We start from the raw sequence: 17,540 nt of genomic DNA on the forward strand, positions 1-17,540 counted from the left end.
CTCCTGTTCAGGTGGGGACACCCTGGCCCAGGTTGCCCAGAGCAGTGGTGGTGCCCCATCCCTGGAGGGGTTCCAGGCCAGGTTGGATGGGGTTTGGAGCCCCTCATCCAGTGGGAGGTGTCCCTGCACATGGCAGGGGGTGGAACTGGATGAGATTTAAGGTCCCTTCCCACCCAAACCATTCTATGATTCTATGATTTCCGCTCTACGTCCTTTCTCCTCTCAGGTGGGGATATCGCAGATTTGGGTTGCCACACCTGAGCCACTCTTTTGAGCAGGTGACATCCTGAAGGGAGGGGATCAGATAAGCAGATGGGTCCCATCCAGCTCCTTACAGCACCATCCAGCCAAGCTGTGCCCCATGGATCCCCAAAACACAGCAGCTCGACTTTCTGGAGGGTTCAGCATCCTCCACCGCATCCCCAGTTGGCATTTTCCCTGTGCCGGTGCCGGTGGGACTGAGCTGAGACTGCGTCTGTTTGGGAAGAGGGGATATGGGATCTTCTTGGCTCGCGGCACTGATGAGAAGAGGTGGAGGAGGAGGAGGAGGCAGAAATAGCCCTGCTGAAAGCCGAGCGCTGGCAAAAAACCACTTGGCACCAGCAGAAATGAGCTACGCACAGGGAACAGCGAGGAAAAGAGAGCAAAATACCCTCCCAGAGCCCTGCAGGAATGTTAATCCTGGCAAAGCCCAGGGCAGAGGAGGGCGAGGGCTGCTCTCAGCCTCTCAGGTGCACGGATCCAGCCTGTTTCCATCCCCCCCCCCAAAAAAAAAAGATATTTGGGGGCTCAGTGTTGCCCTGGGCAGAGAGATTCGCAGCTTGGAGGGTTTGTGCTGGGGTTTTTCTTGCTGTCCCCTTCCCCTGGGTCCCTCCACCACCGCCCCTGGTGCCAAAGTGGGGAGCAGGGGCAGTGGGGCTGCAGGAGGAGCCCCCCCCATCCTCGCAGCCTGGCAGCGATGCCAGCTTTGGGTGCCTCCCTCCTGTTCCCAGCTCCACATCTGCTTCAGACACAAAGCTGCGATATTTTTGCCGTGCAGCATCACGACCAAACACCTCCACACTCAGCAACGCTACCAAAAAAACCCCCACCTCTTATCTGGTTTTTATCACACCAAACCTTGACCCGCAAAGTGTCCTCCTCCAGCCCAAGGTTGGGGGGTACCGCAGCCCCCCAGAGCTTCGCGTGCAGGTGACAAGAAACCTCTGCCATCAACCTGGAGGTTGAAAGGGGTCCGTTATCCCTCCAAAATCCTGAGCTGAAGGCTGCGGGATTGAGTCAGGAATTGCTGCAGGAGATCTTCCCTCCTCCGCAGGTTTAATCCATCCTTGTCTTGGGGGGTCCAAGCGCACAGGATCCCCTTGTGCCCCTCCCCGGCGCGGGTGTAAGCCGCTGACTCATCTGCCCAGCGTCTTCCCAACCCCCCCAAACACGACGAAGGGGAATTCATCGAGCGGCTTCGAGGGGCTGCATTGCAGACCCAGCTGCGCCAGCAGACAAAAGCGACCGCCGCGACGCCCGCTGCTTCCCAGCACAAAGAGCCTGCTCAGCCTCCAGCCCAGCCTTCCTCAACAGGTAAGGGATGGTGGGATGGAAACCAAGAGGATGATGCTTTATTTTGGGAAGAGGTTTGGGTGGAGGGAAGCATTGGCATTTTTTTTTTGAAGGGGGGGAAGTAAGTACCTGCCAGCAGGGATTAAGCGGATAAAGGTGGGGATGAGCAGACCACGCTGATCTGAGAGAAGATGCTTTTCTTTGGGGGTGACACAACGCAGGATGGGTTTTTTCCCCCCACCATCAATTGCGTTTCCTGGATATTGAATTTTTCTATTTCTTGGCGTGAAACTCCTCTTTGAAGCTTTCAAACCCCTTGTCCACAACATCCATCACCGTTAAGGAATTGGCTGCTGTGGTCCAGAAAGGCACCCGGGGATTTATCCCTGGGGATGAGGCCATTTCAAAGCCCCGTGGCTCGCTTTACCCGGGACGGTGACACAGGAGCCGTTCATAGCCTCGCTGTTCCATCGGGAACCTTAAATTTAGCAGCTGGTCATCGCGGGGATGGGAGCGAGGGAGGGCGTGGTTCGAGGTATGGCTGAATCATCTCTTTGGATTCTGATTCCCAGGGCTTCAAACGAGGGAATCAGTGGGAAAAGGAGGATATTTTAGGTCAACCAGTCCATTTTTTTCTCTCCCACCTCCGCTGCCAAACGCACAGAGGTGAATGACAGGGATTCTGCCAGGGAAAAGCAAGTCAGCACAGCAGTGACTCAGCCCAGACCGTGATGTGCAAGAGAAAAAGCTGAGCCACCTTCCCTCCTGTTCTTTCCCAATTCTCCGCGCGGCTCCGGGTGGGGTTGCAGGAGGGGTGCGGGGTGGCACGGCACAGAGGGTGGGGATGCGACGGCAACACCGAGCGATGCTGCTTCCAGCTCCTTCTAGAGGGTTCAGCCGCGGTCCCCCGGGGCGATGCGATGCCACGAGCGAGAAGACAGCATGGGCTCTGCGAGCAGAGGGGGGGATGCAGGGGACCCTCCCTCGCTGCTCGCTCCATGGGCGTTCGGCACAGGGCGAGCTCGTTCTGTGTGGTTTGTGGAAAAGAGTTCATTTGGAACCCTCCTGGCAGAGGGAGAGGGGTGGGGAACAGCTCATCTTTGCTCTCCACTGGCGCCACCCAACAAGCACCGAAGCTGCTTAGGATGGATGCAGCGAAACGAGGTTGGGAAGGGGCAAGCCTCCACCCTACTCTTTCTTTCCAAGCTCCCCTTTGTGTGCATGGGGAAACTGAGGCACAAAGAGACAAATCCCATTGCACGCCCCTCCAAATCATGGCTCGGAGAAGGGCAAGGACCAAGGCAGGGTTCAAGTCTGCATTTACACGCAGCCTGGAGTCAAACCTCTGTGACATCTCACTTTCTTCCAGCACTGAAAGGGGCTCCAGGAAAGCTGGGGAGGGGCTCTGGATCAGGGAGGGCAGGGAGAGGATGAGGAGAAAGCTTCTGAGCTGAAGGAGGGGAGATTGAGGTGAGATCTTGGGGAGAAATGTTTTGCTGTGAGGGTGGGGAGGCCCTGGCCCAGGTTGCCCAGAGCAGTGGTGGTGCCCCATTCCTGGAGGGGTTCCAGGCCAGGTTGGATGGAGCTCGGAGCCCCTCATCCAGTGGGAGATGTCCCTGCACATGGCAGGGGTGGAACTGGATGGGATTTGAGGTCCCTTCCCACCCAAACCATTCTATGATTCTATGATTTCCCCCCAAGTTTTGGCTCCACGTCCTTTCTCCTCTCAGGTGGGGATGTTGCAGATTTGGGTGTGAGCCACACCTGAGCCACTCTTTTGAGCAGGTGACATCCTGAAGGGAGGGGATCAGATAAGCAGATGGGTCCCATCCAGCTCTTTACAGCACCATCCAGCCAAGCTGTGCCCCATGGATCCCCAAAACACAGCAGCTCGACTTTCTGGAGAGTTCAGCATCCTCCACCGCATCCCCAGTTGGCATTTTCCCTGTGCTGGTGGGACTGAGCTGAGACTGCGTCTGTTTGGGAAGAGGGGATATGGGATCTTCTTGGCTCGCGGCACTGATGAGAAGAGGTGGAGGAGGAGGAGGCAGAAACAGCCCTGCTGAAAGCCGAGCGCTGGCAAAAAAAAACATTCTATGGTTCTATAATTCTCCTGTCCCATAGATTTTTTTAGCAGCGATTCGGTCACTATGGCAAAGCCTGAGTGTTTCATTCACTTTGGGACAACTCCGGTGCCTTTAGTAGAGCTTTTCTCCTCCTCTTCGCTCCCCTCGCAGCCTGAACATGTTGGACACCATCAGCAGCCAGTACGACTCCTTCATCTACTGGAGGATGCCGATCCCGCGGCTGGACGTGGCGGAGCTGGAAGGGCTGGGGCTCAGCGACGTGGCCCTCTACAAACCCAAAGGAGGGCTGGGCAAGCTCACCGGCAAGCGGGACCAGGTCAGCCAGGACATCGACGACGACGACGACGGCAGCCTGCTGCAGTTCAACAGCTTTAATTTCTGGAGAGCTCCTATCGCCAGCATTAGCGCCTTAGATTTCGATCTGATTTGAAGGTCTCCTTTCTGCCCCTCCTCACCCCTTGCCTTCTCCCCTTCTCTGCCAGGCATGCGAAGATTTGGTTTTGTTGTCGGTTTGGAGGTGGTTTTGTTTTTTCCTTTCCAGGCAGTTTTTGGCATTGCTAATTAACTAAGTTTAATTCATTAACTTAACCTTGCGGTGATGGGCTCCCTGCAAAGCTCCAGCCTCTCTCCACCTTCCTCCTTTTTTTCTTCCCTTCTTGCACTGGAAACCCCACGAGGGTGCAAGCATGGGGTAACGGCACAGGGGGGGCAAATCAGAGGGGAGGGGGCAGAAACAGCCACCCCATCGCCCTACATCCATGCACGAGTGGGTACAGGAGATGCTGGGGGGGGGGTTCTACTGCTGCCCCACACCCTGCGGCTGCGTCACCGCGGGCATCCCGGGGCGCTGCGATGGGCGTTTGAGCTCATTTCTCCTGTGCTTTTTAAAGAAACTCATTTGTGCAAAAGGGAGCGGCGCAGGAGCGATGGGAATCGTCTTCGTTTTGCAGAAAGCATCGTCCCCGCTTCGCTCCCAGGGATGCAAAAAACCCCTCTGCGCTCCCCTGGCCTCGTTTCTCCAAAAGCCGCTTCGCTTCTTACCCTTCCCCTGGGGAGAATCAAGGTGGAAGAAGCAGGGATGTGCCCAGGACACGAGCACAAACCTCTTTCTTGAAAGAAATCCTCTCTTTGTGCCTTGCAGCTTGAGCCCAAGCAGGAGAAAAGATGGCCAGGAGGGTAAATCCCCATGGCAATGCCATCCCCTTGCGTGGTGGGGCCAAGGATGGGCGCTCACTGCCTGGAATTTGATTTTTCTCCCTTTTTTTTACCCCCTGAGTACTTTATTCCGGGGCTGACTTCGACCAGGAGAGCAGCTGGATACATCGCAGGGTCTGGATGGGTAACAGGGGCTGGGCTGAAATATAAGAGAGAGAATTTAGTTTCATCTCAACCTCAAATGAAAATCTTTCTTGTTTTCCCACCGTATTAACCAACTCCTCTAACAATAACAACCACAAAAAAACATGGAAGTATTGGGTTTTTCTCAGGGAGGTTTTCACCTGCGCTCTCTGCAGGCGGAGGTTCATTTCTGAGCATCATCTCAAAATAGTGGGGGGGAACCTCCAATCCTGAATCATTTTTTGGCTTTTAACGAGGTTTTGTTTTCCAAGATTGGTTTCTGGAAGAGTCAACACGACCGGTTTGTCTTGAATGTGCTTTTTTTTGGGGGGGGGTTTAATTGTGATGTGGAGCATCCTGAAACTGTCCTAAGAGTTGGGGGGTGGAAGTGGCCCAGGGGGAGGCTGAGGCAGCACTTAAAATGCACCCCAAAATGATGCAAATATTGGAGAAAATCAGCATTTTGTTATGAAAAGGGAGTGCAGGTGTCCTGTAACCTCCAGAAATGCTGTCTTGGACCCACCTATGTTCAACCAGGGGTGACAATGTAAACTCTCCTGTACAGAGCTGTCTCGTTTCTGTGTGCCCAGCAGGGGAAAACCTTCAGGAGACGTATTTATTAAGAAAATTTAAATAAAATTATTTCAAACCATACGCGTTCCTGTGGACATGTAAAAAAAATACATATAGATCAAGTTCTTTTTGTAACTTGCTGCTACATTGATTTAAATCTTTCTATGAGGAGCTGAGAACCAATGTGAGAACACAACCTGGGTGTCTGCAAACACCGTGGAGGATTTCCGTGTGGAAAATCTAAGCCTAAGGGATATCAACGATCTGGATGAAGGGATTGAGTTGCACCCTCAGTAAGTCTACGGATGACGCTAAGCTGAGCAGAAGTGTGTGTTGATTAACTGGAGGGCAGAGAGGCTTTGTAGAGGGACCTGCCCAGGTTGGAGCCATGGACCGTGACCAACGGGATGAGGTTCAACCAGGCCAAGTGTTGGGTCCTGCACCTGGGACACAACACCATGCAACGTTCCAGGCTGGGGGAACAGTGGCTGGAAAGCTGCTTGTTGGAAAAGGACCGGGGGATGCTGGTCAGCAGTGGTTGAACATGGGCCAGCAGTGGCCCAAGTGGCCAAGCATCCTGGCCTCCTCCCTTGTTCTCCAGCACCTGGGGTTATTTCACCTGGAGAAGAGGAGGCTGAGGGGAGACCTTATTGCTCTCTACAACTGCCTGGAAGTAGGTTGCAGAGAGGCAGGTGTTGGTCTCTTCTCCCCAGTGAGAGGAGATGGACGAGAGGGAACGGCCTCGAGCTGCGTCCGGGGAAGTTTAGATTGGACATCAGGAAAAATTTCTTCACCAAAAGGGTTCTCAAGCCTGGAACGGCTGCCAGGGAGGTGGTTGAGTCCCCATCCCTGGAGGGGTTTAAAAGGTGCAGAGATGAGGTGCTTGGGGATGTGATTTAGTAGTGGACAGGGATTGTTGGAGCTGATGATCTCAAAGGTCTTTTCCAACCTAATGATTCTATGACATTTCCTCCAATTTCCTTCCAAGATGCTCGCTAGAACGATGCTAATTTGCACCACCATCCGATGCTTTCCCTACCTGTGTCTCCATTTGAGTCATAAATCAGTGTCAACGCTTCCGTGATGGCCGTGAGCGAACTGGAGAGTTGCACTGGAGAGCCATGGGAGTCACCTGCTGAAGAAAGAGGAGAGCGAACCGAATAATGCTGTCAGAGGGTGACCATCCCGTCATCTGGAGATGAGGACATCAGGGTTCTCAAGCCCTGAAACGCCTGCCGGGGAGGTGGTTGAGTCCCCATCCCCAGAGGGGATTACAAGGCTGGAGATGAGGTGTTTGAGGATATGATTTAGTAGCGGACGGGGACGGTTGGAGCTGATGATCTCAACCTAATGATTCTATGATTCTAAAGGAGGTGCAAAACGCATTCTCTTTGTCTCTTGGGGTAACGAGGGGAGCCCAGTTCCAGGCAGGAAAGCGCTCAGAGCAGACAGGGGGGATAAATTTTATTTACGTACACCTCTACATGTATAAATTGATGTATTTATACGTTTATAGACACGCACACACCTCAAGGGGCACCACAGGGGGGGCTCAGCACCCAGAGGAGGGCCCAGCTGCTGGCAGGGAGGCGCTCAGGGGAAAGCGAGGCACACGTTTTAATTGCATTCACATGTATTTATATACTTATATTTACAGACTTACTACCACAAACTCACCAAGAGGCCAAACTGCCCCGAGCAGCCCCCGCCGCCCTTTTATATATGGCCTCTGCCGGAACTAACTGCAGGGTGATGCGTCATGGAGTGAGCTCTGTGCTCTCCTTCCGCCAGAGAAAATACTCCCCGATTAGGGCTCCCCCGCTGCTCGCCATGGTCCTCCAAGCCCTTGGGCAGGGAGGGAGAAGGGGAAAAGAAGGAGAAATTCCCTCAACCCCCTGCGAAGGAGCGGGGGGGGAAGCGCGAACCACCCTTCTGAGGGACTCGTTTGGCTGACGCACCGGTATCCTTCCGCCGCTGCGTCGGCCATTTTGTGAGGCCGCGGCGGGAGGAAAAGAAGGGCGGGAACAGCCTAGGAGGGCGGAACCAAGAGGAGGGATCGGCGGCTGGGGGCGGAGCCAGAGGGGAGAGCGGCGGGGGGGCGGAGCCAAGCGGTAGGAAAGGCAACGGGGGGGCGGAGTCAGCAGGGGGATCAGCCGGGGGGCGGGGCCAAGAGGAGGGATCAGCGGGGGGGCGGAGGCAGAGGCGGGAACAGCCGCGGGGGGCGGAGCCAAGGCTGGGAAACAGTCACGTGCTGGGGGAAGGGGCAGAGGTGGTGCGTGAGTGATGCTGCGGGGGGGGGGGCCAAAGGGGGAGAGGGGGACCCCAAGAGGAGGGGGACCCCGAGAGGGACCCGTGCCCAGGGGAGTCTGGGGGGGGCTGGGAGAGCTCCTTCCTCCCCTCCAGGGGTTGTTTTGGGGCTGCCATCGAGGTGTGCGGGGGGGTCGTGGCTCCTTCGAGGAGGGGGTTCAGGGGTTTGGGGGGTTCTGAGGATCCAATTACCCCCATATCGGCTGCTCGGGGGGTGAAATGGGGTTTGGGAGAGGTCTGGGGTGCAGAGAAGGGGGGGAACCTCGCCTTCAACCGCCCCAAAGCATTGAGCTGGAATGTAAGGAGAGACCTCCAAAAGATTGGAAGAAAACGATTCTTTTGGTTAATGCTCCGTCTTTCCAAACACCCCGGAGCGGAAAAAAGTCCGGCTCGCAGGTAGGCCCGGTGACGGCTTGAGCCCAAAATGTGATGTAAGCAAAGAAAAGTACTCAATGTGCCACAAAAAATGCAAAAATGGGGGGAAAAAAAACCCAAACTGGGGAATTCTAAAGGGCTCAGAGGGGTTGTGGCAGTCAGACACGAACGTGGGCACGAGGAGGGGCTCTGGGCTCGTGGCTTCCACGGCTCAGGTGTTGCGGGGAGGAACTGTGCTGGGAAAAAGTGAGGAGGTGGAATGAGCAGAGGGCTGGGAAGAGGAGGAGGGTGGGATGAGCAAGGGGTTGGGAAGAGCACTGGTTGGGATGAGGAAGGGATTGGGATGAGCAAGGGGTTGGGATGAGGAAGGGATTGGGATGAGCAAGGGGTTAGGAAGAGCAGGGATTGGGATGAGGAAGGGATTGGGATGAGCAAGGGGTTGGGATGAGCACTGGTTGGGATGAGCAAGGGGTTGGGGTGAGTAGGGGTTGGGATGAGCAGGGATTGGGATGAGGAAGGGGTGAGGATGAGAAGGATTGGGATGAGGAAGGGGTTGGGATGAGGAAGGGGTTGGGATGAGGAAGGGGTTGGGATGAGCAAGAGGTTGGGTTGAGCAAGGGGTTGGGATGAACGAGGTGTTGGGATGAGCAGGGATTGGGATGAGGAAGGGGTTAAGATGAGAAAGGAACTGGGATGAGCAAGGGATTGGAATGCACATGGGGTTGGGATGAGCAGGGGGTTGGGATGAGGTGGGGTTGGGATGAGCAAGAGATCGGGTTGAGCAAGGAGTTGGGATGAACGAGGTGTTGGGATGAGCAGCGATTGGGATGAGGAAGGGGTGAGGATGAGGAAGGGCTCGGGATGGGGAAGGGCTTGGGATGAGGAATAGGTTGGGATGAGCAGGGGTTGGGATGAGCAAGGGATTGGGATGAGCAAGAGGTTGGGATGAACGAGGTGTTGGGATGAGCAGGGATTGGGATGAGGAAGGGGTTAAGATGAGAAAGGAACTGGGATGAGCAAGGGATTGGAATGCACATGGGATGGGATGAGCAAGCGGTTAGGATGAGCTGGGGTTGGGGTGAGCAAGGGGTTGGGATGAGCAGGGGTTGGGATGAGCAAGAGATCGGGTTGAGCAAGGGGTTGGGATGAGTGGGGTGTTGGGATGAGGAAGGGGTGAGGATGAGGAAGGGATTGTGATGAGGAAGGGGTTGGGATGAGCAGGGGTTGGGTTGAGGAAGGGGTTGGGATGAGCAAGAGGTTGGGATGAACGAGGTGTTGGGATGAGCAGGGATTGGGATGAGGAAGAGGTTAAGATGAGCAAGGGGTTGGGATGAGGAAGGAGTTGTTTGTATGGAGGGAGGCACCGCTACTGCTTTGCACTTCGGCTTTACGAGGTCTGGTGCTGCCGCTCACTGGGCACTGAGGGCAGCGTGGGCTGTTTATTCCTCCTGGAAGAACCAGAAATAAGAAATAGAGCTTTCCAAGTATTTCCTAGAGCTGTAACAGAAGGGAAAATCAGCCCCGGGGCTGTTGGAGTCGCTGTTAGGCTGGCTTTCACGCTGCTTGTGTGTGCAGGAGTTTATATCCGTGAGAGGGGCATTGTTTGAACTCCAACGTTGGTCATGGGTAGAGCTGGCACAGCACCGTGACTCTGGAAGTGGGAAAAATGCTTTCGTCCACTCTTGCCATCGTTATGCCATGGTTTGTGTAGCTTGGGATAAATAGGGACACTGTTCCTGGTATGCAAGGCATGGCTTTGGGTTCCACTGATGACCTTGAACAATCCGTGGAGTTACTGAGGTTCCTTGTCTCCCTGGGGTTACCGAGGTTCATAGAATCATAGAATAGTTTGGGTTGGAAGGGACCTTAAAGATTATCTAGTTCCAACCCCACTGCCATGGGCAGGGACATCCCACTGGATCAGGCTGCCCAAAGCCCATCCAACCCAATCCAGCGTTCTCCAGGCTGAACAACCCCAACTCTCTCAGCCTGTCCTCAGACGGGAGGTGCTCCAGCCCTCGCAGCATCCTCAGAGCCTCCTCTGGACCCGTTCCAACAGCTCCATCTCCTTCTTCTGTTGAGGATTCCAGAACTGTCCCCAATCCTCCCGATGAGGTCTCCCCAGAGAGGAGCAGAGGGGCAGAATCCCCTCCCTCCCTGCTGGCCGCGCTTCTCTTGATGCAGCCCAGGACACGGTTGGTTTCTGGGCTGGGAGCGCACGTTGCGGCTCCTGTCGAGCTTCTCCTCGACCAGCACCCCAAGTCCTTCTCCTCGGGGCTGCTCTCCATCCCATCATCCCCATCGTGTACTGAACCCGGGGATTGTCCCAACCCAGGGGTAGGACCTTGCCCTTGGCCTGGTTGAACCTCCTGAGGTTCTCCAGCCCCACTTCTCCAGCCTGTCCAGGTACCTCTGGATGACATCCCATCCTCCCGGTGTGGCAACTGCCCCACTCAGCTCGGTGTCATCTGCAAACTCGCTGAGGGTGCCCTCGATCTCGCTGTCGATATCATTGATAAAGATATTGAACAGTACGGACCCCTGAGGAACACCAATGGTCATGGATCACCATCTGGACTTTGAACCATTGACCACAACTCTTTGAATATGACCATCCAGCAATCTTCTGGACCTGTTCCTCGGGTTGTGCACCAGCAGAGGGCAGGTGGGCATTCAGCAGAGGAACATGAAACACAGCCAAACACATCCACCCAGCCGGGAATGTTTGTGCCGCTGATGGTCACAGAGCGGATTTCTGGGGGATGTAAATAAAGGTGGTTCCTCTGGAAGTGGCGCAGCTCTGCTGAGCTCGGCTGCGCGGCTGCTCCAGGTCTGTTATGAGTGACAGAGCTTGAGAAAATGAATCTGGCTGATTGCAGCAGAGGAATCGTGAGCCTTATTGCCCGTGCCAGACCCTGAGTGCTGGGGAACAGCTGGGGAACGCTTTGCCTTGTTCAGCAGGAGCTGAATGAGTGCTTTGCTGTGTGTAAATGCTGGAAACCGCAGAATAAGCAGGTCTGTCAAGTCTCTAGCTGACTCCTTGCCTCCTCTGCCCCACATTCCATGGAAATGATGAGGTTTCTCATTGTTCTGTCAGCCTTATTTTGTTGGGGAAATCACTTTAAACCGAAGGCTGATTGTGGGTTCTTTTTGTGTAATTCCAGTTTTCATAATAACTCTTCAAGTGAGGAAATCCAAAATGTTATTTCTTCTCAGTCCTAAGGAAGCCGCTAAAGACGAGGTCTGTGAAGCTGTTTGGCCTCATCCTGCTAACACTTCTGCATGTGAGTGATTCTTTGGTCGGTGGGACTGTTCACTCAGGGGGTTCAACCAGGCCAAGGGCAAGGACCTACCCCTGAGTGGGGACAATTCAGTACACGATGGAGATGATGGGATGGAGAGCAGCCCCGAGGAGAAGGACTTGGGGTGCTGGTCGAGGAGAAGCTCGACAGGAGCCACAACGTGCGCTCACAGCCCAGAAACCAACCGTGTCCTGGGCTGCATCAAGAGAAGCGCGGCCAGCAGGGAGGGAGGGGATTCTGCCCCTCTGCTCCTCTCTGGGGAGACCTCAGCGGGAGGATTGGGGCCAGTTCTGGAATCCTCAACTGAAGAAGGAGATGGAGCTGTTGGAACGGGTCCAGAGGAGGCTCCGAGGATGCTGCGAGGGCTGGAGCACCTCCCGTCCGAGGACAGGCTGAGAGAGTTGGGGTTGTGGAGAAGAGAAGGCTCCGAGGAGACCTCAGAGTGACCTTCCAGTACCTGAAGGGGCTCCAGGAGAGCTGCGGAGGGGCTGTTCATAAAGGCTGTGGGGATGGGATGAGGGGGAACGGGGATAAACTGGAGAGGGGCAGGTTTAGACTGGACATGAGGAGGAGTTTCTTCACCATGAGAGTGGGGAGACATTGGCCCACTTTGTCCAGAGCAGTGGTGGCTGCTCCATCCCTGGAGGGGTTCCAGGCCAGGTTGGATGGGGCTTAGAGCCCCTGAGCCAGTGGGAGGTGTCCCTGCCCATGGCAGAGGGGTTGGAACTGGATGATCTTTAAGATCCCTTCCAACCCAAACTATTCTATGATTCTATGACTCTGTATTTGTACCCCGGATGATGCTATGGCCAGGATCCATGGTGCTGTCTCTGATGATGGATCTGCCTCTGCGTGGAAGCGGGGTAGGAGTCAGAGAGGCCAGTTCCCTGCTGGAAGGCTGTTAGAAAACAGCTGATTTCCAGGTTAAACTCAGTCAGGTCCCGTTTGTGCTTTCTGCTGCTCATGCAGCCCTTCAGCTGGAAGCATTCTTTTCCGTAGCCAGCAACCAAGCTGGTTGCCCCGATCCCTTAACCCCATCAGGGTGCGTGGATTGGCAATCCCGGTGAGCTCTCGGCACTGGCAGTGTAGATCCCATCTCTCGCTGCGCCTCTCCTGCTCCATCCTGCAACATCCCTGCCCTTTTAGTGCTGCGACACGGCGGTGGCTTTGTTGTGTGACCAGATGAAGAACCCTGGGATTCCCTCCACGCTCCCAGTCTCAGCTGTGCCCACTTAGGGAGAAACCACCTCTTATTTTTGATCTTGGCCACATCAGAAGATTCCGTTCTCATTTCCCACCAGAGGGCATCAGGGATTGCGCCTTCATTGCCGTCACAAGGGCTCAGGGCTGGATCCAGTCCTGTCCAGTATCCTTATCCACAACCTGGATGAGGGGATGGAGTGCACCCTTAGCAAGTTTGCAGATGACACTAAACTGGGAGGAGGTGTGGATCTACTGGGGGGTAGGAGGCTCTGCAGAGGGATCAGAGCAGGATGGATCCATGGGCTGAGGCCAACGGGATGAGGGTCAACAAGACCAAGGGCAGAGTCTTGCATTTAGGTGACAACAACCCCGTGCAGCTCCAGGTTTGGGGAAGAGCTTCTGGAAAGCTGCCTGGTGGAAAATGACTTGAGAGTGTTGGTTGACAGCGGCTGAACACGAGCCAGCAGTGACCCAGGTGGTCAAGAAGGCCAACGGCATCTTGGCTTGGATCAGAGACAGCGTGGCCAGCAGGAGCAGGGATGGGATTGTCCCTCTGCACTCAGCACCGGTGAGTTCACACTACAAATCCTGGGTTCAATTTTGGGCCTCTCACTCCAAGAAAGACCTTGAGGTCCTGAAGCGCATCCAAAGAACGGAATGAAGCTGGAAAAGGTCTGGAGAACAAGGGTTATGAGGAGCGGCTGAGAGCCTTGGGGGTGTTCAGCTGGAGAAGAGGAGGCTGAGGGAGACCTTATTGCTCTCTACAACTGCCTAAAAGGAGGTTGCAGAGAGGCGGGTGTTGGTCACTTCTCCCAAGTGAGAGGTGACAAGAGGGAACGGCCTCGAGCTGCGTCCGGGGAAGTTTAGATTGGACATCAGGAAAAACTTCTTCACCGAAAGGGTTCTCAAGCCCTGGAACGGCTGCCAGGGAGGTGGTTGAGTCCCCATCCCTGGAGGGATTTAAAAGGCCGGAGATGAGGTGCTTGGGGACATGGTTTAATAGTGGATGGGTTCAGTTGGAGCTGATGATCTCCAAGGTCTTTTCCAACCTAATGATTCTATGTTTCTATGATTCTATGATTCGTTCTAACAAAAAAACCCTTACTGGACACTTAGGGCTAATAATTGTTCTTTCCTCTTTTAAATTCCCTATAGCTTCCGTTATTTGAAATGGGAACCAGGATCTGTTGCCAATCTGGAGAAATCCGGTTACAGCAGCGCCCGGGCGCACGGGATTTTCCGGTGCCCAACCCACGGCCGTTGTCCCTTTGTAAAACCCAGAGCCGGTGAGAAAGAGAGAAAACAGGTTGTGAGGGTTTAAGGCAGGAGAACTTCAGATGAACTTCCCTTTGTGTGCTCGCAATCTGTTTATCTGCGCTGGCCATGAGGTTTGAAGAGGAATTGTGGGTTACAGGCACGGAGTTTGCGCCCGTTGAGTTAATTTCCTGCTCCATTCTTATTGAGTCTGCCTTGAATAGGAATTGCTGTGGTCAATTGGAGGAAGAAACATTGTTTTTGGAAGCGAGAAGGCCTGTTTATTTCATTTAAATCAATACTCCATGGCAGAGACCATGGTCCTTCCCTTACTGACCCGAGATAGGGGAAGAAAAGCGCTGCTTGCCCGGAACCTTGAAACCAAGCGACTCACACAGCCGATTTCTGCTCTATTAACTGCCCGGTGCGCAAACATTTGCTCCGTGAGGTAACACCGAGGGCTGTGCTTGAAGATTTTCCCAACTCAAGGAGAACGTGGGTGCTGTACTTTGCTCATAACAACCAATGAGTTTAGTGTGTGCTGAAGAACTCGCAATTTTTGGAGTTTCCAAGACGTCGTGAAGCCACGTAACGACGTGCGTAGCGACCGGTCTGTGGCGTGGCTGCGAGTGGCATCGGGCAGTTACATGACTCAGAAATAGCCTAATATTTACCTTAAATTCAATTAAAACTCAAATATTTCAAACGGGTCCAATCTGTCCTAAAGGAACATCCAAGCCCTTGAAGGCAGCTCTCGTGGAATATGCTCTGTGCCACCTTCCTTTCCCCAAGGGCCAGCAGGAGCCTGGGTTGTGCTCCGTAGCTGATGTCCTCATCTCCAGATGATGGGATGGTCACCCTCTGACAGCATTATTCAGTTCGCTCTCCTCTTTCTTCAGCAGGTGACTCCCATGGCTCTCCAGTGCAACTCTCCAGTTCGCTCATGGCCATCACGGAAGCGTTGACACTGATTTATGACTCAAATGGAGACATAGGTAGGGAAAGCATCGGATGGTGGTGCAAATTAGCATCGTTCTAGTGAGCATCTTGCAAGGAAATTGGAGGAAATTTCATAGAATCATTAGGTTGGAAAAGACCTTTGAGATCATCGGCTCCAACAATCCCTGTCCACTACTAAATGACATCCCCAAGCACCTTTTAAACCCCTCCAGGGATGGGCACTCAATCACCTCCCTGGCAGCCGTTCCAGGGCTGGAGAACCCTTTCAGTGAAGAAGTTCTTCCTGATGTCCAATCTAAACTTCTCCAGATGCAGCTCGAGGCTGTTCCCTCTCGTCCATCTCCTCTCACTGAGGAGAAGAGACCAACACCCACCTCTCTGCAACCTTTTAGGTGGTTCTGGAGAGCAATAAGGTCTCCCCTCAGCCTCCTCTTCTCCAGCTGAACACCTCCAAGTCCCTCAGCTGATATTTAAGACGTGGAAGTGAATTTACCCTCTTTGAGGGTAAGGAAAGGAGGATTATCAGTGTTTGTGAAGCTTTGGGGTGGGTTTTGTTTAATTCTTTTTGAAAATCCCAGTTCAAACTTAATTAAATAAACAACATCTGCAACCAATAGATGTCACTTAATTTTCATTACGCGGCAGGTCTGATCCTGACAGCTCAGTCCATGCTTCTGATGGGCTTCAAGAGCTAAACGAACCCAACCCACCAATGCTCCTTGGGTTTACCTCAATATAGACATGTTGATAAATATTTGGTGTATAATATATATTTGATGGGATAAGGGGGAACGGTTTTGAGCTGAAAGAGAGGAGATTGAGATGAGATATTAGGAAGAAATGTTTTGCTGTGAGGGTGGGGAGGTCCTGGCCCAGGTTGCCCAGAGCAGTGGGGGCTGCCCCATCCCTGGAGGGGTTCCAGGCCAGGTTGGATGGGGTTTGGAGCCCCTGATCCAGTGGGAGGTGTCCCTGCCCATGGCAGGGGTGGCACTGGATGGGCTTTGAGGTCCCTTCAACCCAACCCATCCCATGATAAATGTTTGCTCCATAAAGGCATTTTCTGAACTGATTTCTGCCCCTGCTTTGCTGTGCAATGTTTGTAGTCACCGGTGGCTTCTGAGGCTCTTGACGCTCCAGAAACTTTTTCTTACAGGAAGGTTTGGGTGTGGTTTTTTTGTTTGGGTATTTTATCGTCTTTTACGGTCTGTTTGTGGAGTGCAATGCCTGACCTTAAATTCACTTCAGATGAAGGAATTTGATAACATTAAAGTTTATATAATCCTTTCACCTTGGAATTAATTGATTTTCCCGGAGCTCAGCATTTTTCCTGGAAGCTGGGGATGAGTGATTTGATGCCTTTAAGCTACTGGTGCCGCGTTGCCGATGCCTTGACCTGCGGCACTTGAGTGTTTTCCTCTCTGGCACCCAACTCGCGGTGGGTCAACCGCGCTCTGTTTCCTGCGCTCGTACGCTGCGAGCAGGATGCACCTGAGGGTTCGCAATCCTGATTATTCGTGTGAGCCGTTAACTCACACACAAACTCTCCAGGGAGTTGAACTCATCCAGCCAAGCCAAACAGCGTCCTGCTCTGGCCACGCTTGTCCAGACGGGGATTTGGAAGCACGACGAGTGTTTTGCACGTGGTTTGTCTTCATTAGCGTTGCAGAAAGGGTTGGGTGGCAGCTTTGCAGAGCCGGCGCTCTTTAACAGCTGCCTCCAGGTCCAAGCTTTTCATTGAATTAATAGACTCCCGTGTGTTATTAATTTACTCTCATTGAGCTGCACGGAGGAGAAGGACCTGGGGGTAATGGTTGACAGCCTTGACAGTGACTGACCATGAGCCAGCGGTGGCCCAGGTGGCCAAGAAGGCCAATGGCATCTTGGCTTGGATCAGAAACGGTGTGACCAGCAGGGCCAGGGAGGGGATTCTGCCCCTGGTGAGACCACACCTCGAATCCTGGGTTCAGTTCACCCCAAGAAGGATGTTGAGGCTCTGGAGTGTGTCCAGAGAAGAGCAACGAAGCTGTTGAGGGGCTGGAGAACGTCTGACGAGGAGCGGCTGAGAGAGCTGGGGGTGTTTAGCCTGGAGAAGAGGAGGCTGAGGGGAGACCTTATTGCTCTCTACAACTGCCTGAAAGGAGGTTGTGGAGAGGAGGGAGCTGGGCTCTTCTCCCAAGTGACAGGGGACAGGACAAGGGGGAATGGCCTGAAGCTCCACCAGGAGAGGTTCAGGTTGGCTATCAGGAACAAATTCTTCACGGAAAGAGTCATTGGGCACTGGAACAGCTGCCCAGGGAGGTGGTCGAGTCACCTTCCCTGGAGGTGTTTAAGGAACGGGTGGATGAAGTGCTGAGGGACATGGTTTAAGGGAGTGTTAGGAATGGTTGGACTCGATGATCCAATGGGTCCTTTCCAACCTGGTGATTCTATGATTGATTCTATAGACTTGTGGGTTTACTCTCACAGGCTTGTTTTGCTCAGGTGTGGTGGCTTTTTGGCTACAAGAAAGCTGGGGAGGGACTTTTGATAAAGGTATGTAGTGATAGGACGAGGGGGAATGGATATAAACTGGGGAGGGGCAGATTTA

The 17,540-nt window shown here is 53.8% G+C and overlaps 1 protein-coding gene and 1 long non-coding RNA gene across 3 annotated transcripts; both read left to right on the top strand.

Annotated features, from left to right (window-relative positions):
- The first annotated feature begins 1,034 nt into the window (after window positions 1–1,034).
- On the top strand, window positions 1,035–5,631 carry MLLT11 (MLLT11 transcription factor 7 cofactor). The gene is made up of 2 exons (XM_054050931.1): window positions 1,035–1,575; window positions 3,792–5,631. The coding sequence occupies exon 2, from the start codon at window positions 3,799–3,801 to the stop codon at window positions 4,069–4,071; it is 273 nt and encodes a 90-aa protein (XP_053906906.1). The 5' UTR covers window positions 1,035–1,575; window positions 3,792–3,798; the 3' UTR covers window positions 4,072–5,631.
- A 4,697-nt stretch (window positions 5,632–10,328) lies between these two features.
- On the top strand, window positions 10,329–15,144 carry LOC128849356 (uncharacterized). 2 transcript variants are annotated; one of them, XR_008447347.1, is made up of 4 exons: window positions 10,329–11,249; window positions 11,399–11,518; window positions 13,186–13,307; window positions 13,895–15,144. It is a non-coding gene; the product is annotated as an uncharacterized LOC128849356 (long non-coding RNA). The 2 variants fall into 2 exon arrangements; XR_008447346.1 differs by having other exon boundaries at window positions 10,329–11,518.
- Window positions 15,145–17,540: the final 2,396 nt, after the last annotated feature.

Source organism: Cuculus canorus, chromosome 28 (genome assembly GCF_017976375.1).
Source record: "Cuculus canorus isolate bCucCan1 chromosome 28, bCucCan1.pri, whole genome shotgun sequence".
Lineage (NCBI taxonomy): Eukaryota > Metazoa > Chordata > Aves > Cuculiformes > Cuculidae > Cuculus > Cuculus canorus.